The 22,451-nt window shown below is 33.0% G+C and overlaps 2 protein-coding genes across 4 annotated transcripts in view; both read right to left on the reverse strand.

Moving 5' to 3' along the window:
* Positions 1-2,528: 2,528 nt before the first annotated feature.
* The window catches only part of LOC132951805 (NAD(+) hydrolase sarm1-like), a 42,268-nt gene continuing 22,345 nt past the window's right edge, over positions 2,529-22,451 (reverse strand). For 2 of the 3 annotated variants that reach the window (XR_009665421.1, XR_009665420.1), the window contains 9 exons: positions 8,216-8,371; positions 7,565-8,087; positions 6,294-7,116; positions 5,447-5,599; positions 5,121-5,203; positions 4,946-5,048; positions 4,623-4,812; positions 3,994-4,506; positions 2,529-2,667 (listed from right to left, as the gene is read on the reverse strand). Coding sequence is in view for 1 of the 3 variants with exons in the window: in XM_061023776.1 (XP_060879759.1) it covers positions 4,129-4,506; positions 4,623-4,812; positions 4,946-5,048; positions 5,121-5,203; positions 5,447-5,599; positions 6,294-7,116; positions 7,565-8,087; positions 8,216-8,371 (2,409 nt within the window). In the remaining 2 variants the exon portion in view is untranslated. The remainder of the gene's footprint in view (positions 2,668-3,993; positions 4,507-4,622; positions 4,813-4,945; positions 5,049-5,120; positions 5,204-5,446; positions 5,600-6,293; positions 7,117-7,564; positions 8,088-8,215; positions 8,372-22,451) is intronic. The other variant, XM_061023776.1, reaches the window with a different exon arrangement.
* On the reverse strand, positions 10,849-15,014 carry LOC132951806 (uncharacterized). The gene is made up of 2 exons (XM_061023777.1): positions 12,217-15,014; positions 10,849-12,150 (listed from the first exon to the last, which is right to left on the reverse strand). The coding sequence occupies exons 1-2, from the start codon at positions 13,088-13,090 to the stop codon at positions 12,146-12,148; spliced, it is 879 nt and encodes a 292-aa protein (XP_060879760.1). The 5' UTR covers positions 13,091-15,014; the 3' UTR covers positions 10,849-12,145.

Raw genomic sequence — 22,451 nt, forward strand, 5'->3', positions numbered from 1 at the left:
GCATATACCCTGTTCGATTTTTTTCTCATATATTTTATTTGCATACTTATATTCTCGTATTTATATGAGACACTCAAATTATTTGTATATATAAGACAAAATTTCTCCATATCACAATTATTGTATTAGGTGTCTAAGTCGTTTGGTTATTAGTTAGTTGTTTTATATTTATCTCAATAGAAAGTTTACATAATTTACTTAATTATCAATATTTATTTAATTGATTGTATTTATATTATGACATCCAATGTATAGCCACTTCGTGAACTCTGTCTTAATATTGAATTGTAATTTTTTTTTTTTGGTTAAAGGATTCAACTACATAGGTTTTTAGCCTACATTAATTTAATATTTAAACACAAGTGGTATTAATAATTAATATACATTAAATCTTAATACAAATATTGACACGTTATTTACAATTTATATGGCATAGATTTGTATTACGGAAAAATACACTGGTTGCGACGGTGTTCTCTTCATTGAGGGCTTGGTAAAGTGTGAGAGGGTTATTGAGGATCTTGCAAGATTCTGTGTGTTTGGGGCTGTGTATGACTATATGTTCTATTGTTAGAATTACATTACAAGTATCGCATACTGGTGCTGGTTCCTTTCTGATGAGATAAGTATGTGTTAGGCGAGAGTGGCCTATTCTAGCTTAAGTTACTTCCTCTCTTATTTTTGTACTAGTGGGAAATTTGAATTTTTATGAATAATTTTACATTTATCAATTTGCTGGAGAGTGATAGAGAGGTAGAGAGGTAGTGATCAGCCCGGTCCGGACCGGGATCCGGGTTAGGTCCGGTCTGGTCAAAATGCTTTTATATTCTTGGTTTAGGTGTTCGGTTAGGGGTACAATCAAATTAAAATGGGTTAGATTTGGCTAATATATTTTTTAATTTATTTTTAAATTGGTCTGGGTTAAAAAATATATTTAATTGGGATTGGTCTGTTCCGGTTAAACAAATTGTCTTAAATATTTGGGCCAATCCAATTTTTATGGGCTGTACTCTAATAGAGAGGTCAAAATTAATTCTATTGAAATTGTAAATATCATAAGTTTCAGCTATATATATATACAAGAAAAGGACGGTAGTTGGAAAAATATGATTTTCCTGATCCATGATAACAGAAAAACCCACGCCATTGTATTATATAAATCGATTTCGTTGCACAATATTTGCGTCAATAGCATGGATATTGAACAATTAAACAATATATCATATTGGTTAGGACTAGGGAGTACCATTTGTGAATGTATTTCAACTGTATGGTAACACTATACGGTAACGTTAAATTATGGACGAGATTGAATTTGAACTGTAAAGGCATCTTAAATAATTTGCATAAATTATTTTTACCCATTTGTTTGTTCTATTTGGAGCTAAAAAAGGAACTCGTTTATTTTTTAAAGGAATGACTTCTTATTTTTTTGAAGGAATACCTAGTGAAAGAAGTGAGTTCCCTTTTTTTTTAAAAAAAAAAAGAATTAAGAACAGAACGAATTTCTTTCTATAAGAAACATGCTAAACACTGATCTAATATCTATAGTTGTAAACTTGTAACTATAAAAGAGACAAACATTCAAAGATGTACCTAATAGTTAAAGAACATTTTTATGATATGTTGTTTTAATGTCTTTTATATTTGAAAACATTTAAATCACATGTTATCAATCAATATACGCAATACTATATCCATAGATATGTGTAACAACTAGCCACTAGGTATAGTCTTCTTGTTCTCATCATAATTAAAGTCATCTGCAGTTCGCCAAGCAGGCAATATTTACTCATTAAGATGTGTACATAGATAGGTAGGTATTTACGTAGATAATAATACAAAATGTAAATATTACCTGCTTAGTATGGCGACATAGTATTGCATACGTAATATTATAAAGACGGTAGTGTTATGATATCTAGTGGTTGTTTGTGATATCTATGATTATAACATACGTTGACACTATAAGTATCCACATAAATCATAATAATAATAGGTATTGCACAAATTGTATAATAATAGTATTAAGATAATATACTATAGTAGAATATATGATGTTAAATGCAGTATTTTTTTAAACACGCAAACAAATCGTATAAACTCGTATAAAAACATAATAATTACAAAAAAAAAAAAAAATAGTAATAATACTAATGATAATAACAACTAGTAAAATTAAAATATATAATATAGGTACGTATAGGTTTAAAAAAATATATAAATATTGGGTCAACAAAAACTTTAAAAAAATGTAAAAACGAAAATAATTACAATTTGCATAAAAAAAATATATACACTATAATACACTATACCATATAATACAATAAATCTATTTGTTATTTCGAGTCCGTTGAAGTCTTTTTGGTGTTCGTTATAAATGATTTCATTTTGTTTATACACTTGTCGACGAAGTTTTTCTTCTTTATGCTGTCGCTGACCGACGCTGAGACACTACAGCTGTCTTCGGCGTCTTCTTCGCACGTGTCCAGGTACTCTTCCAGGCTCTTTGCCTTTTTCATTTGAGCCTGTATCTGTACTCGCGGATCCGGTTCGGCGGTAGTCTCTAATAGACCTTCCACGCTTTTGGCTCGTTTCCGATTCTTTCCGCGACCATTTGGACTCATTGGTGGCCTCCAGGCAGGTAATCTCGAACACTTCCGGTATCTGTGTAAACAATAGATATTATGTCAATTAAGCCGATGTCAGAATTTCATCGATTCGAGACGGTCACAGTAAATAGTTTATTAAATTCAATCGTTTCAAACCACACACAACGCGTACTATGCGATTCAGGCGCTAGAAGTTTATGTTAAAAAGCGAAAGAAATATCGACATACATAATTATAACTACTCCGGACACGATAATAATAAGAATATTATAATTACTTGGATGTGTGTGTGTGTGCGTGTGTGATGCACAATCTACCCGGTGCGGTTAATAATTTAGGTAGATGCAATATGTGTTTAACATTTTTCATTTTTAGGAAAACATCATTCAACCGTTTGTTAGGTAATGGCAAGGCTGGGCAAGTTAATGATTTTTTTAAACTCAGTTAAGTTAAGTTAATATGCACCAATAACAAAAAGTTAAAAGTTAATTTAACTATAGGTTAACTCAGTTAAGTTAAAAGTTAATACACACATTTTGTTAACTTTTTATTAAGTTAAAAAAAAGTTAATTTGTTTATACAACGCTAGCGTACTTAATTTTTTTCCAACCCAAAACTAAATTATAGGATATAGTGTTTATACTTCATACAGTATTTCCATATAATTTAGATTCGAATGATATACATTTTTAACTTTAAACAATTTACGATACATATTTTTTGACATGAAAACGAAATAGACTGAAATAGTGAAATATTATAAAATTAAAAACAAAATAAATTAATATAACTTACTTCTTAAAATGAAAAACTAACTCGTTAATTAAGAAAGAAATTTAGTAAATTAACAGTTAAGTTAATGAAGAGCCAAAAGTAACTAGTTAAGTTAAAAAGTTAAAATAAAATTAACTTTAACTTTTTAACTCGTTAATGCCCAGCCTTGGGTAATGGGATTAAAAAATAGAAGAAGTTAAAGAATCAAAACCGATAACCATTATTTTAGGTCGACTGTTTTTTTTTTGTTCTTATGGGTTAATATTTGGTTGTATTAAATTCTACAGTGAAAATATTTTTTCTTCAAAACTTTTTCGTCAGTACGTAATCGATGATAAAATATGACAATTATTCACACTTTTCAAATTCAACCAGCTGTTAATACAACCATAAAATAATACTATACTTTTCGACTGATATTCGACTAAAATAAATTTAGTTATTAAGTTTTGATTTAAGTAAGGGATACCCATACAATTTGATGTATTATTTTGAATCTTAAAAAAGCTACATTAAAAATACCGAAACCTTAACTGTGTAATAATTCAGAGCATCCAAGGAAACGTTATCAGAGTTCGAGTGGCCGTTTCGTTATCATACTACCCACCTAACCATGAAGTCTCGGAGGCCGCTGCAGGACGGACGACAACAACAAGCGGACGGACACAAAACGTAGCAACCGGTTCGGGCGGGAAAGCAAAACATCGGCCACAGTCCCATACCTGGAAGTGTTCCCCGCTAGTCAATCTTTGCTACCGGTCAGGTCCCGTTCGCTGTCGTTGGACTGAGTCCGCTGGTACGTTGGCGGTGACCTGCCCACCGTCATGGGCGTGTTCGGCGCCGACGGGTCGCTCTTGATGGTGGACGGGCCGATGCCCCCGCCGCCGGACCTGTTGAGCGACAGTCCCGAACTGGCGCCGTCCCGGATCCCGTTCAGCTCGCCCCGCATGAACCGCTCTACCTTCTCCACGCACGCGTCCTGGTAGTCGTGTATCCACCTCACGCCGTTGAACTTCCACACGTTTTGCATATCCTCCGGCAAGGTTTCCGGTTCGGGCCACGCAAAGTTGTCCATGATCGGGATGATGTTGCATTGGTCCTGTATGGCAGCCACGATTTCCTGTAAAACGACACGGCACGATTAGTGACAGTTGAACTATAAAAAAAACTAGAGAAATAGAACAATTTATAATTCAAATGCCCTAAATGTATATTACTGGTGTTTGTCGGCATTACCTTGTGTACCCAGTCTTTGCATTCGTTATCGCCGATACACCTGTCCAACGACTTTGGCGTCAATACCAATATGAAGTTTTTCGCCTGCTTGATGCTCTGCAACAGGTTGTTGTCGAACTTGCCGGCTTCCAGACGTTCCACGTCGATGAACACTGAGTATCCTCGAAGTTGTAAGTGTACTTTGAGCAAACTGAAAAATAAAATAAATTATTAATATCGATATCATCTAGCAGATTTCATAATATCACGTGACATGATATTTTTCAATAATATTATATTCACATTCGAATTCGCATCAACTTTGCGAAATACAATAGTCTTACCTTGCCAATTGAGATCCAGTCGATCGTCTGTAACTGATGAACACGTCCAAGTGTTTGTTCATGTTTTCTTCGTAAGAAGACGTTTCCATTAGCGTCTCCATGTCTGTTAATGATAAAAAGCAACGATATTTGTGAACACGTTCAATTTTAGATTTGTTACTACCACAACATTTACCTCTTATCGAGTCTAGTATTCTGTACCGGTGAATGCTGTTTGATATTCCACACTCTTGTATGAGCTGTTCTTCTGATAAGAATCTAAAACATTAGTTAAATAGTCTTAATGAAGGTTGAAATGTAATTACTTAACGAATCAACGTAATAAGTAACACATTTTCAGGTGTATTTTTTTCTTTTTATTAGATTTTTGTCAAATTGTTTTTTTCATTGAATTGAACAAAGGTACTTTAAAATAAAAATGAATTCACTTTAAGTTGATTTTGCGTAAAAAAAATAATTATCATATTTATCATATTTTGAGACTATTGTTGAATGGCTTACCTGATGGAATCTCTATCAACGCCAGCATTCAACATGGAATAAGTGTACACAGAAAACTCCGAACCTATGGACTGGAGGAAGGAGTTCAGATTTGTCGTGTCTCTACTACTGTAGTCTGCCAATCGTTTCAAATTGTGTATTTCCCTCATAAACCTGGAAACGATAGATAGAACAATATTATAAATGTGTACTTAAAAATGATTTAACTTATCTAGAACAAAGTAACCAGTGATTTTTTCATGACTTAATAATGTAGGTATCCATTAATAGTTTATAACAAGTGTGCTAAGTTATTTTATAAACTATATGACAATAGTTCAAATACTTTGATAAAACAAAATATGGTTAATAAATACTTAAATATGAATCATCTCATGTATATTACATTTTTTATTAATGATTTATTATAACATATTTTTTTTTAAACTGTATAATTTGTATTACAAATTTACAAAGGTTGTCTATATATGCCAAAAGTATTACGCGCATTTAGCCATATTTGAATATTTTATTTTTTAATATCAAATATTATAATAAATTATTTGTTTATTGTTATTTACCACTCAGTCTACTGTCTACTTAGTTTAGCTATGTTAAAATGTATTTAGCTGCACACATGTCTTGTACATTATCGATTATAGGTTGATATTAAATTATATATTTATATATTACACATTTACACGTGTAAATATTGATTTAATTATATTAGGTACTTAGGTATACATTTAAAATTTATAAAATGGTTGTATAATACGCATGCAAAAGGTTTATATTATAAAAATTTTATACTTCGTGAAATGTCCAAACGGCAAACACTAACTACCTAGTCTATACGGTATATACCAACCTTCTTCGCATGATTCCATTGTGTATTCCGATGTCGTCCCTAAGATTTTGTTCGGTCAACTGCAACAGCAGGTCACCATCCACTCGGCTGTCCACGAAGTTTTTGGAGCACTCGCTGAAGCCGATCTGTCTTACCCATTCTCGGACGTCCTCGGGTGACCACAATGGTACTTTTTGGCTGAGCTTGTGCGGTACCTCTTCGCCGATCAGCCGCAATGCTTGGGCGGCGAACTTTGACGCTATTGCGTTGGGGCAACTGGCCACCTTCTTCAGTGGTTCGACGGCGTTAATCACGCTGAATATACCGGTCTTGCCCTGTTGCTTTTTGATGCCAGCCTCCATGCAGAAGTGGAAGGCGGCCAAGTTGCACGCTTCCTCCCGGATTGAGCTCAACACCGGGACCAACCTTTCCAGCCAATGGTGACTCTGGCCGTGGGCGTGAGCCAGATTCGACTTGGCGAACTCTGACGGCGTGTGGGTGGTGACGAACGGGTCGATCAGGTCTAGGGTTTCGGACTTGAGCACGGCCGCCTCGATTTCTTTGTTGGCCACCAAAACGGCTATGGCCAAGAACGCGTAATACTTGATGTTGTCGTCCGTGTTGAACGCCAACGTGAACAACCACGTGGGTACGTTTCGCTTGATCATCAGCTCTTGGTTCTCAGCACCTCCGTACAGCGACAGGTTGGCAAGAGCACCGGCACAGTGTCTGAGGGTTGCGATGTCTCGTCTGCGACACTCGTACAGCAGTACGTCCAAGCCACCGAGTTTGATAACATCGCTACATGTCATTTCACTGTGTTTAAATAGATGCTCGAGAATTCCTAGAACATATTCATAGATCGTTAGATATATCATGATGTTATTTAGCTGCTAATATTGACCAAATACGTTTGAAACGAAATATAGAAAATGAAATACATTGAGAAAAATATATTTAATCACTTTTATTTATGTAGTGTAAAACTACCATATCACGTACACTTAAAGAGCGTTTCTTAAGAACTAACTTTTATAAACGCTAATTTAATTTTAATTTATATTTTATTGGCAACAACATTTTTGTATTTCATTGTGTGATTTAAAACCATAATATAATAGTTTTTATATTTCGTTTGAAAAGTTAAAACCGTATTTTCTTTTACAAAATATGTTCGACACCACCTGTCGTCGTGATATTTGTGCAAAGACAGTTATGAATTTGAAACGAAAAATACTGGATTTAATATTCTGATGGGACCGATTAATGAAAGAAAATAATATTTCCCTTACCAGTACTGACTTTAGATTGATCGGCCGAGCTCACTTGACTCTTGTACGCGCACACAACGTGTACGACCTTTTCCAGTCCATTTTCCACGACGTAGGCGCGATTTTCTGTGGTCAGGCATTGTTCAAGTAACCTGGCACTGGAGAACTGAAGTTTTTGGTCTTTGGACACGCAGTTGTTGATCAATAAATTCATTCCACCGCAGTCCCGGAATGTGTTACACAATGCATAACCAAGCTCGTAGGTCGGTACGGCCCACGCCTTGCAAATCATATCGAACATTTTGTTAAGCATTATCGGGCCTTTGGCGTCGGCGTACTTTCCGGTCATCAGTCCCTTGACAGCGTTCTCCAGGTACAGTGAATACTTTTTAATGGCGTTTTCCACGTCTTGAGTGTTGGCGATTTCTCGCATCTGGTCTAGATCATCGAAATTCGTGTTTAACAGATCGTCGACACTTCTGATCACATGTGTCGATGGGGGCGACGAACCACTGCCGCCAGACGAAGTCCCGTTGTGTGACGACTAGAAATTTAATTATGATCGAATTAGTATACTGTAGATAACTGTACAAAAATCTTAGTATAGGTATTAGGCAGGTATAGTGAAACAATATTTATATGAATAAATTATAAAAAAAAAATTATTATTACTTGTGAAGTGGCGGATGACACGGCTTTTGAACTCGTGCAAATGCCTTTTTTGGTGAACGTAAAGTTCGATTGTGATGACTGAGCAATATGTTTTTCTTGGTTATACATTCCTGAAGACGTAATTGTCTGTCTTTGTTGTTGTGCGCTCGAAGCTTTCTAGAAATAATAATTTAAGTTCAGTAAAACTATTATAACAATGTTCAATTGTACAATTTCAATATTTTATCTTTTCAAAAATGGTATAATAATCATAGAATATAAAATTAAACTAAACATTTTAGGACCAATAGTGTTATTTATTCAATTGATGTAGTTATATTAAATGACTATTTCTTATTTTCTCATCAACTAATAATATTTCTCATAATAACTATTATTTATAGTCTTATACCACATAACTATAATAATACTATGTTTATCCATTTCTCAATAAACATAGGAAATTTATATTTAAAAATATATTATAACGTATATTTTCCACCTTCTAAACGAAATTAGTAGATTAGTATCTGTATCGTTTAAACGTTAAACAACGTTAAAATCGAATTCATAATTCAATAGTAAATTGGTTTAGGAGTTGATAATATCAAGACGTGTAACAATAATACTATTAATACGACACTCGATTATTTTAATCACAACTTTGCGCAATAATTTACTGTAGGTAGATAGTGGGTACCTACCAATATTTCAATGTTAAGCGCGTATCGATTTAAATACACTTGACATTCGTTTACTATCGCGTTTTGTAATTTTCCGTTCGACGTGGCCAATATACATATAGCTATGAACAATATCATATCTGCATAATTTATGCACAGTACTATGTGCATTTTTGTTGCGACTACACCTGTGCGTTGAATTTATTGTAGTATATAGTATATAGACGTATTATAATAGTACTTCCTTTTTTTTACAACACGTTTTTAAAATATTTAAACGTGAACATTAGAAGAATTCGAGTTAAATATAAACCGTTCAAATTGGGACGCGATTCCATCTACTTTGACGTATTTAGTATTTACTATTACAAAAAGTACTGCAATGTGGTAACTATAATATTATAACCAAAATCGAAAAACAATAATATTAGTTGATTTTTTTTTTTAGTTCTATAATATTTAGAATTATTTAATTATCATTCATCAGGCTTAAAGATAAAATATAATGAAGCCATGATAAAAAATAAAAACTATTGTAGGACTAGTAACAAATGCGTGCGAGGTTTCGACTATAGTATATTATTATTGTTAATTAAGTTTGAAAAATTACGCATACCTAATATACTTTTTTTCCAATGGTATATAGGTATATAGGTTAGGTTAGGTATATAGGTAGGTTAGGTTAGATTAGGTTAGGTATATAGGTACCTCACCTTTGATTACCTATATTTTAAAATATATATTGATTTAAAAACAGTCCAATATCCAAAGTGAAACCAATCAACAATTTGTACCTATCAACATCAATTATATCTAATATTTTTGTCAATTATCTCCGAATTATCCGAACTATCCTAACTACAACATCGTTGCCCGTACAACTCCGAGGTATAATAGGAGAGAACGTAAAACCGATGTGTATATGCGCTCAAAGCCATCGCGCGTTGTCAATAATAGGGTTTTTTTTCTGACCGTTTGGGCGATATACACGTATAGTCTTTTTTTTAATTTAAAAAAAATATACAATATTATACTTTTGACGATATGATAGTATAATGAGACAACAACTCACAAGCCATCGTTTTCAGTAGCATCCGTTCGTCATTTCAGACACCGTTTCAACCGTGTACAAGTAATTACTGCGTTCGGATTTGACGAACCTCTCGTTTATAAATCGATATACCTATCCTGCAGCTATCGTACTTGTCCTAGGTAGCGCCGTGGCGTCACTGGTCGGTGACATTGTTTTATACACCGATGTCAGATATCGAATAGATCTTTTAAAAAAAAAGAAGGTGGTATCGATAAGAACGACGAGCCGTCTTATTTCGGCTCGCAAATCATGTGGTGCGCGCGGTGGGATGGAATAGAGATAAACGTGCCAATGGCCAATCGTTACACTACGCGTTACTAGCAACAATATCATACACCGACACACCGTATTAACATTTTAAACAAAGAATAAGCAGATAAATATACGATATTAAACGATCAACTCGCGTAAGTAATAATAAGTAGTCCACTCCAGTTTTTACATATTTTAATATCGATGAATACCGCCAACACGTGGCGCCACACGGTCGTTGACCTTATGCGCGGATAACATTACTTAATAGCATTGCTCGATTTCCGATTTAAATTTTTTCTTCGATTTCGAATTATTTATCGTGGCATTTAAGCGATCAATACTAATCACTACCGAAATCGTTATAATTTGTTACCGCTTGCCGCGGCAAACGAAAATAAAAACGTGTTTTCTGTAACTGCAGCAGATCGACATGGAACTTTTAAATGACGCGAAAAATGTCGTCGACTGGCGTAATGATAATAAATGATAATACAGTAGTAGCATGAACAGAACGCAATCGCCGCATGCCCGCATATGTATATATATGTATATATATATAAGGTATATATGTATATATACCTTTTCCGAACTAAACGAATCGGTCTGCACTTTCATCGTGGCAGCACTGGTGCTTCGCAGGTTTTCCTGTTGAGACAGTGCTCCAGCTTTCTTTTCAGTTCTTTTTTCCAGTGAAAATGTTTAAAAACAATCAGCGATACCTATCCAAACGTCTCGGTGTGATTATATATATTAATAAGACGGTTCGGACGAAGATCGTACACTGCTTTACGTCTACTTAACGTGAAAAAAATTAAAACACTGTTTAACCGAAATACCGGGCCGCGGCAGCTGTGTGGTGGCTGTGGTGTATATTGTAAAACTAAACTTAGACAATCGCGAATTTTCTACTCAGTCGTGCGCGCGCGCGTGTGTGTGTGTACGAGCGTTAATGTTTGAGTGTGGGTATAATATATTATAATATTATCATCACATATTATTATTATTATATACGCGTAAACTCCCACAGAATGTCGAGAGACGTGCAAAAAAAAAAAAAACGCGAAAAGACTCTCGGGAGACATTGTTTTTTTCGTATTTTTATTGCCCAACGACCGCTCCGACGATGACGTCCCAATACCTATTCGGGTGTAATACCATAGTAATAATAACACGATAAATTGTCGTGTGCAAAATGTACATAATATTATGTTACCCGCGATAGTTGACGATGCCCCCCCACAGACGTTTGATCCGCGTGATCAACAGTTTCTTTTGGTCGTCCGCCGTACACACATAAACGTATATAATATTATAATAAATCATAATCATCATGTGTGTGATGCTCTTTTAAGTGTGCAGTATTTTTAAATTTTGTTTTTCCTAAGAACTCTTTCATAACTTTCGTTAACGGCCAAGGTAAGTCACACTTTATAGATACTTGTAATTTGCAAGCACAAATTGACTATCCTCCGGCTTGCTTTCCGGCGCCGCATATTTTAAATATAATTAAAAACTCAATTAAATAATATTATGTACTTCACCGTTTGGCATATTATAATAATTATAATCATCGCATCGCAAGCCCCTAAATAAATCATAATATTGGAGTTTGACTATTTTGGATTATATCCAACCCTCGTTCGTCTCCCCAACACTGCGTGAATATAATAACAACCGGCGCGTTTAGACTTTAGAATCATAAGTAGAGCTAGGATTTTAATGACCTAAAAAATACACAAAAATGCACTAAAAAAAATGCAAAAATGACCTAAAAACTCTAAAAAATGAACTTAAAAAATAACCAAAAAATGTACTTAGATGAATGAAAAAATTTATTTTTAAATTATTAATTAATAAATATGATTTATGAATAAAATAGGTATAAATTTGACTTGTGAATTCAACCGCTTCCTGGTATAATTATTCTGAAAAATCAATAAAATCATATTATATTAAAATAAATTAAAGAAAAATATGTCATATTTTTTTACCTGTACACATATTATTGCATTGCACAATTAGATGATTCTTAAGATTTTCAAACAGGAAGCTGTGACGGCGGTCAGATAAAATGTTTTTATATGAAGAAAAACTTCGTTCAACGTCCACAGAAGTAACAGGGGCATATTTGAAATGAACCATATCATTTAAAGTTAGGTCTTCCGGAATACCATCTCTACTTGTATTTTCACCGTCCAGAATAGCAGATATATTTTTTAAAACTTTGAACCCATTATTTTTCATCAAAACATTATTCAGTTTGTTTGATATTGTTTCTCCGATTACATTAGGAGCAAGGGACAATGTAGTTTCAATTTTTTTAATTGTATTAATAGTTTCTGATAATAAGACTCCAGAAGCCTCCAGCTTTTTTATTTCTGAAGGAATGAAACCAAAATTAGATTTTATATAAATCAAATTAGCCTCTAAACTTGATTCAGACATAAGTTTTTTCGCTTCTTTTATATTAGTCGAATCATCATGATTTAATTCAAGTACAACTTTTTTTACATAAGAAAAATTCTCACAATAGTAATTTACAGCATTTAGCCAGGTTCCCCATCGCGTGATTACGGGTTCGGGTGGCAATGGAATACCTGGAGCAAGAGTTTTAAACATTTGTGTACGATATGGTGATTTTAAAAATATTTTTTTTACGCAACTTATAAGTTTATTGACATCTTGAAAATTTGTTCTTATTTCTTCCGCAACTCTATGAATTGCATGCGCCACACAGGTTACGTGCACCATTTTTGAATACAGAGTGCAAATAGCTCTTCCTGCTTTCACCATATATGGGGCAGCATCAGATACAAAAATAAGGACATTATCGTGTTTTATTCCTTCAGGCCATAATGTAAACATGGCTTTATCGAACGCTTTTGCAATGGTTGAATGATTTGTTTTTTCCAAGACATCAGAATATAACAAAAATATTTTTCCTGAATTTTCTGCTTCCAGGGTACCAATACCTAACTATATTTAATACATAACGGCCTTCAACGTCTGTCGTTTCATCTACACTAACACAAATTTTTTTATCGCCTACATAGTGTCTAATATTTCGTATTGTATTTAAATAGCATTTTTCAACATAATTTTTACGCAATGTAGACTCGTCTGGGATTTTAAATTTTATATATTTTTTTAAAAAATTTCTAAAATTTGTGTTATTTAATTTAGCAAGTGGAATATTAGCTGCTAATAATGTTTTACAAAGCTCTAAATTAAATGACGATTGATCACTATTATTTGTTAAATTAGATATTAGTACTTGATCATTTTGTTTCACTTCATTCAGTTTTCGTTGAATTCCACGATCATGCTTATCTCGACTGATGTGCTGTTGAATTGTAAATTTATTTTCGGAGGCAACTGCAACATTACACACTTTACAAAAAAGCACCATACCGTCCGTAGAAAAAATATCGGCACCAAACTCACTCACAAAACTACGTAAACGGCTTCCTACTGTTGACTTAATTTTTGGCATTTTTAAAGTTTTAATATTAATTTTTAATATTAGTCGTAATATTATTTGTTCAGTATACAATAGTGTACAAATCGGTGTAGAACCATATAGGTACGTGTCGCATTCACTACTAAAGCTACTATTGTATACCTAAATAGTTTTGGGTTCGTTCGATATGACGTAATCTTATTTTACTTACTCTTAGATTACTTTTTCAATAACAATGGACTGGAGTAGGTGCTATTAGTATTGCCAATTGGCAATTACTAATTGCCTATATAGGTACTAGTTGGGATAACCTTTACAACACGTATTAAAAAAGCTTAAAATAAACAAAAATTAGTTAAAATACACAAAATGAACGTAATATTTGTAATATTACGTAAAAATGACCTTAAAAATGCAATAAAATGCATTTAACACAAAAAATGCAAAAAATGCAAAAAAATGCAAAATAAAAATTACATATTCTACATTGTTAAATCACGAAACAAATTTAGTTTTTGGTAAGAATTGTATAGCACTTAAAGAAAAAAAATGCAAAAGTCACCAAAATCCTAGCTCTAATCATAAGACACACACTCACTTGTTTGCTAGGTTTATTCTAACGTATACAGAATCCTATATGGCTGCAGACATCAATATTGTTAGATTTTACACTTTCACAGATTTCAACAATATAATATAATGTTAATGATTTTTTTTAAGCGATTAAAAGCACGCTGTATACTATATGAATGTTATATTATCATTATTATTATTATAAAACTTATCTGACGGGTTCTTCATTCCGAGTTCTTGGAATTATAAGTACAAATAAAAGAATCTCGTACTGTATATATATTATGAGAAAAACGTTTTTTCTTAATGGCCACTATACGATTTCTTCGTTAGCGTATAGTGTTAAAATCAAATCAATGTACCTAAATATTATTTTAAAAAACAAACATCCGATCACATGAAAATTAGATAGAAAAAAAAGAGCGATAGCACAATAAGGCTGTACGTGAAATTGCGTTCTGGAATTTACATAATATTCTTTATTTACTTTACGTCCTACGTTCGCAGTATCAATCAATCGATATAATGAATTAAAAATTCCACATGATTTAGAAGTCCTTGAATATTTTCAGTAACTAATTTTCAATTTGCGTTTAACAGAGTTTAATAAACAATATTATTAAACGCCATCAAATCGCAATAACGACCACTCTTTACGTAGCAATCAAATATTATAGTAGGCACATAATATTATATATTTACGTTTTAAGATGTCGTTATCATATTCAAATGTCATCGCAAAACTAAACTGCACGACTGCTGGCTGATTCGGATGGTAATAAATTAATTATTTGTGGAAAACGTTGTGATTCGCAATAATATTATAATCATAATATATAGTGTGCAACGAGTCGGACAAATAGAATAATAATTGTTTTTATATAATGTAAGAGATAGAGAATCTTCTACAGATAGAGAATTCGCGTAAAATCAAAATTCTGACTAAAAAATTAAACGTATACCTACTATTATTTAATTCCTTATAACAGTGTTCGGTATCGTATGAAATGCGAATATTGAACTCAACTACAGTCGCGATTGTTTGGACTCTAATATCATTATTATAATATATACACATAAGAATATCAATAATTATTGTTATATTCAGCATTGCGCAGACGACTAAAAAATATTATACACTTTGGTGTTTACTGTTTTTATGCGCGTGCCATACAATATGTAATTTATTATATTCAATATCAAAACATATTACGGCCCGGATCGATATAGGTGTACAACAATAATAAATAATAATAATAATAATAACATTATTATTGTTTTCGTTTCACGCGCAGGCGGCGTTCGTGGCAAACGGTTTAAGGACGTGCCTCGGCGGCGGCCAAAAAGATGAATAAAATAATATAATATATTTTGCTTCCCCTTTTCCGCGCGCAGAACGGAGCGATTGGCCGTGAATCGGGTTTCGTCTCGTTTGTAGGTTATTTTGGCCGGAGACGAAGGGAAAAATAAATGGATACGAGAAAAAAAACTTCCTCGCTAGTGTACGGCGTGTACGTATAATATAATGTTGTGTCGGCGGCGGCACGGCACCGAAATAAATTTGGCTGACTTGCCAAGACGCGCAGCACTCGTTTGGTTTATTCTCACCGTATGAGAATGTAAAAAAAAAAATACTCGACTGGTTGCCGCCACCGAAATCGAATTCTCTGTATTTTTAGGGCCGCCGCTGTTTACCACATGACGATATTATATCAACATTTTTTTGAACAACATACCTGTTCGAAGTTTGAAAAATCTAACCTAGTTTAAAAAAAAAAACCGAACCGAACCAAACTCTAAAACAAAAAGTTTGAAATTCTATGATGAATATGAACTCCAAAAAAATTCTATCAAACGTTTCGAACAAACATTTTTTTATGTTTCGGTTTGACTCAAACTATAAAGTTTGATTCGTAATTTAATTCCGAAGCTCGGTTCGAGTTCAGTTCGGTATCAGACGAAAATATATTGTTTGGTATACGGGTTCGGTTCGATGTTGAACGAAATACGTTTTAGTTCGACCCAACTCTACTACCTATATATATAAAATACAATTATTACGTCTTACCTATAATTAATTATATAATATTATATATTAAAATATAAGGTATCGATAATGATCGAATCGTTTTGCAGTTATCGCTACGAATTTTCATCGTCATTAATGATTATTTACCTTGGGCCCGGCTTTGAACGTGCTCATATTTTTTTCGGCCGTTTTGAACGCGACGCCGCCGCCACTGCCGCTGATCACTAGCCGCCAAACGCCGCGCATAATAAAACCGCACCCGCGAGGCAGACACGTCTTCACGTCACCGTCGTGACGATTTTTAACGACGGTTTATTAAATTATTATTAAAACGACACAGTTATAGAGGAACGCGAAAAAAAAAATAAATAACCACCGCGGCACTGTAGGCCAGCTACAGACGACCTGCGGGGGTAGCTGGTATGTTATGATATTACACACCACCTGCAGTAGCTACCGCGGACCCGAGAAAACTACGGCCGAACCATTCGGCGATTTTCCGACAGAGCTTTCAGTGTTGTTATTTTTTGTGTTTAAGTTTTACGTGACTATAACGACGGGGCTAAAAGGCGTGTGCGTGACCTGCTGCGGCGGTTGTAACGGTGCGCCGGGGACGGCAATAAAAACGGTGGCGGAGTCGTACGTTTGGTTGCCCGACTTGGGCGCCACCGCCGACGTTCGAATAAAAAATAGAAAAAAAAATACCGACGACAATGATAATAGTCTATGATATCGTATTACTATCACAATGGAACACTCTGCCGGAGTATCGATCTGAGTAATAAATGTGTTACTATACGTATATAATACCCTCAGAGTTGAAAAACGATCAAGTCTCGACGACGAGATTCGTTATATTTGCAGTGTTCAATTACCAAATTAGGGTGTACGAGTGATAGAGCAAAAAAAAAATGTTTGTGGTGTGTGTGAAAGACGGAGAGATATAAGACTTTTCGGGGATCAGATTTTCACTAATATGAATCGTTTGAAAATACGAATACAATTAATTCTTGACCAGTGTAGTATACGAATATGATATTATAATAAATCGAAGCATTACAATTATAACCATAACCCATAACTGATTTGCAACAAAACGTATTATTCTATAGACGATAGGTGCGATTTATTCGTTAATAACTCTGCAGTAAAGAATTGCTATATATATAAGGCTTTGGAGAAACAAATCCAAACCAAAAATCACTTACTTGGCGATTGAAGTTTTCCGGACGAAAGGAGATTTTTTGAAAATGTCTAAACAACGTCTCGTTGGAATGCATCGAAGAAAAGAATGGAGCCATTATAATATGATCACAACTTTAGAGAAATAAAGCGCATACTACGATTTATTTATATTTCAGGATTGGCGAACACAAAAGTTTTATTTTGCAGTTATCCTCTACAAACGTCGATCGTTAAAAAATCTGTAGCGTATATTATACGCGAAACACGTTTCGTCGAACACTGACTATCATCTTTACACAACTGTCTATAGATCGAACAACTGTATAGAGAGTATAGAGACTATAATAATATTATTATGTCATAATAATAAAATATGAAAAATTAAACGATATGACTAATAAAATATTATAGATTATAATATCAAATCTGTCGTATGGCAATTACGTAGAATTGTTAACAACTTATAAGAAACTAATCATTGCTAATTATACAAGCGCACCGAACGGCCACTCAATGTACATCTATAATTTTTCGTAGATATACGCGTACTATATCATAATATTAGTAATACTTAATATTATAAAATTATAAAACATAACATAGCGTGCGTGAATCATAATATTATAATATTAACCATCCGCAAGCGACCGGACGTTAATAGTTCAAAAAATTCTTAATCGTCGACTATTTATTTTTTTATCGTAATTATACCTATCGTCGTTCCGGTAGATTAATAATAAATAATCATTTTCGTACTCGACAGCGATTGTTTCGTGTACCTATACACCTGCACAGCTGTCGAACCTATATATTATATTAATACAAATGCTGTGTCAATCCATTGATAAACACGTATCGTGAATATCGTTGAAACGTACAATTCTACTAAACTATAGTAGTATAATACCTGTGAAGGTAATTGTATTATTTCAATTAGCACCAGTTGAACAGACTACGATTTACTGACGCGGCTGAATTTCGAAAGATTACAACTATATATTATTGTACAGAAAATAAAATTTTAAAAATGACGACTGCATTTCTGTAAAGGAGATATATGTATATTATTATCGTATTTACATAGTTTACGAGCACTCCACGTGGGTCACACTCGTAGGAAATACTGCAACGCGAGAATTGAAAAAAAAATAATTAATTGGTTTTTGAGACGAACAATTAATGCGAGTGTTTCGATGACTACGGGAATTTTCGTCGGTTATTTTTCTTGATTTTTTTGGATTTCATTTTTTGCGATTTGCAATTATTCGCAACCATAATATTGTTATTATAATGCGACCCGTGTCGGAACAGCAGTCACACGCGCGTTTCGATACCTAATCGAAGAAAAAATTGAATAAAAAATTTGCTGAGTTTGCCCTCACCGCCGTCGTATAAGTAACAACATGAATTATTTGGAGTCATAAAGTATAATAACATGTTTGCGCATTGAACACTGCACAATAAATATTACACATACAAGTACCTAATTCAATAATATTGTACACGACATTGCAATAATTTGCTTCTAGACGCACGTGATTTGTTTTTTCCTTATAATAGTGTTTTATCACGGAAGTGATATTATTATTTTGAAGGAATGGTGAGTGATATTGTTAAATTGTTTTAGCGCATGACATTTATTATTCCACTGCTCCGGTTCACTCCTGAAGGTACGATTTTGACGATCTTGCGGTCGTGAGACATGATTATTATTGGCTCTTAATATGTAGGTGTAAATAATTAATTAATATTGTCATATGGTATGGAGTGCAAAGTTAAATAGAATTGAATACTTTACATAGTTTGAATTTTTGAACTCGTGACTTGAAATATTACGAGATGATAAATTGTACTATAATAGTGTTTATGTGCCTATATATGTCGGTTTTTTATTTATTCACTTTTATATCAATATCTTAATAATTAATTTAAAAATATTTTTTACGTAAGATTTAATCATATAAATATTTTTTTTCACACATTTCTCAGGCTTTATGTACGCGGTACCTATATAGTATATTTTTGTATACAAACAATATTGTACAGACATAAATAAACTAGGTATAATACAAATTTCATCAATTTGGCATCGTCTAACTACGAACCACGACAACATAATAATATATCCCCTACCCATAGTTTATCCGCAAGAGTTAATTCGTTATTATATGTACCATCAAACGTGAGCGTCTTAGACCTTAATTATTATATTATAATATTGTAAAAATAATATATAATTCAATGGACACAGCTAAATTATAGTAATAGATTATTGACAAATGAGAACAGCAAAATATGTGGGTATACAATGACTTTACAAGTTATTATTTTTAAATTCGTCGTTCAATACCAAACATAGGTACAAACATTTTTTCTGTTATGATTTAGTGACAAATTATCACCAAATTTGTAGACAGTGTATACGCGTCCGTAAACGTATGCATGTAAACGTATGCATGTAAACGTATGCAATAATAACCGTTTCCGAACTACACATAATTCGAATTGTTATTTTTCTTAAACGATGTAACGTCCGATAACACAATATTATGTTTTTAATTTGTCAAAAAAAAAAAAAAAATTCCGTTTGGATATTACGATTCCATCCGAGACTACTGTTACAATATATTAAGTAATAATAAATTGTGTGCTATATGGTCTACGATTCGATCACAAAAGTTACACAATTCGGTGCAAATCGGGAAACACCGATACCGTATCAGTATTAATTATTATCCTCATCGTATTTGTAACGCTTTTAATATCTTATCATTGATTCACGTGGACAAGAGCACACCGGAACAACTACATTATATAGATAAATCTTGGTAGGCGCCACGATAGTTAAAGTGAATTGAAGCGCGCGAAAACAGGTCGTTAACATTATAATATATTTATATATATATATATTTATATAATATATATATATATATATATTGGAATTTGTACGTATAGGACCAAAGTACTCTGTTTTTGTTATCAACTCGTACACACAAACATGACCACGTGGTGGTTGACCTATTATCATATTAGGTATTAATTAATAAAGATTATATCCCACAGGTTGTTACCAAAACATCGAGTGTTATAAAATATGTTATAGGTATTCAGGAAATGTCGAGTGCTACAGCTTGGCAATATTATTGTCCAACTAATCCTAGGTGATAAAACAAAGTAATTGTGTGTATGTACCTACTCCCTATAGTTATACATCACACAATTAGCTGACGAGTGCAAACATAATATTATATGCAATTCTTATGAGTATAGAGATTATAAGGTGCGAAAACACATTATATTTGTATTTACAAGTACCTATCTTTAAAATAGCAATTTTTTTTACTGTTCACATTAATTGATTAAAAATGAAATAACTTCAAATAATTGTATAGTTTTATAGAAGCAAAAAAATGTGTAATCTTTGAATTACACGAAAAAAGGTCATGGTTACTGGTATTGATAATACCACATGTCTCCGTAAAATGAGCAAATTCATGAGCAGTGCGTGACGGAACAATAGAAGCTCTAGGGTTTTCTGAAAGTATTAATGTACTCTTTTCGGATTTTACCATTGTTTTTCCATACCATTTTGGCACCATCATCTTATTTTTGACAACGACACTTATTTACCAATATGTCCATAAATTGCTACTTTATTGCTGATCAATTTCATCGTTATTTCTCAACTAAACATATTACTCTTAAATGCTATGAAATATTAAAATTTTTTTAAATCAATTTTCCTAACTTTTTTCTCGAACGCGAGGTCTAGAATTTTAGTAAAAAGTGCGGGGCCCGGGCTCTGCTTGACTCCGCTCTAAGGACGGCCTTGAATATATTAAATAGTAATATTATATAATATCTTCTACCGCCTGCAGATGTTATTAAAATATTAAATAGGTAATCGGTAATATAATATAGGTAAACGTAATGTCGTAATTACATAGCGAAACTGCAGTTACGATTCAGACGAGTATATTTTGGATCTTAGTACCTACAACTTATAGTACCTACAACAACCAAACCTATCTCTATTATCTTCTTGTCGCTGCTGACCACAACGGTTATTTATTCATGTATTATTATTAAAACTGACTTGGCCCAAAGTGCAGTACCTAGTAGGTATTTACAATAGTTATGAATCATATTATAACTTATGATATTATATCACACAGATTAACGGACGCGTTAAATCATATGCATACGCTTTTTTCTACAATATACATTAGGTTGAAAAATATGTAGATTGGAATTTATTTGCACGAATAATTATACTATTTTGATATAAGTACCTAGGTTCATATTATGCTTATTGTGTATACATACTTTAGATACCTTCTTTCCGATAGTGTTAAATTAGCAGTTATAGACAGGGTTTGCAGTCACATATAGTATTTAAATTACCCTCGTAGTCTGGTTGGAACTATAATAATATAATATAATAATGTGCCATAAATCAATTAATCGGTCAAATTACTCTTTCGCGCAAAAATAATTTACACTCACGCCAATTATTCGTTACTATATCAGCCATTATAATAGGTATATACTGCAATAATTTAACCTATACAATATATTACATATAGGTACTTAAATGATGGATGTTTATATAATATAATTAATACGGCGCGTAATATATACGTAGTCTGGCGCATTCCATCGCACTAGTCATTACATTTTATTTAAATTTATTATTATATAATATGAAAGCCAACACTTTTATGAAGTATACACGAAAACAAATCGCCAATCACGGTAAAAAAAAAAAAAAATGTTACCTATTAAATATTGTTAAAATGAATTATCGATTGAGCACTTAAAAACCATCGATATCAAACGCATATAATCACTCAGCAGCGGTATATAATATTATTATTATAATGTAAACAAATCCATTGACGATATATAGTATAATATTATTATATACTTATATACTTAAATCTTATATATGACTATTAGGTAGCTCTTCGAAAAAAAAC

This window comes from Metopolophium dirhodum, chromosome 9, assembly GCF_019925205.1.
Source record: "Metopolophium dirhodum isolate CAU chromosome 9, ASM1992520v1, whole genome shotgun sequence".
Lineage (NCBI taxonomy): Eukaryota > Metazoa > Arthropoda > Insecta > Hemiptera > Aphididae > Metopolophium > Metopolophium dirhodum.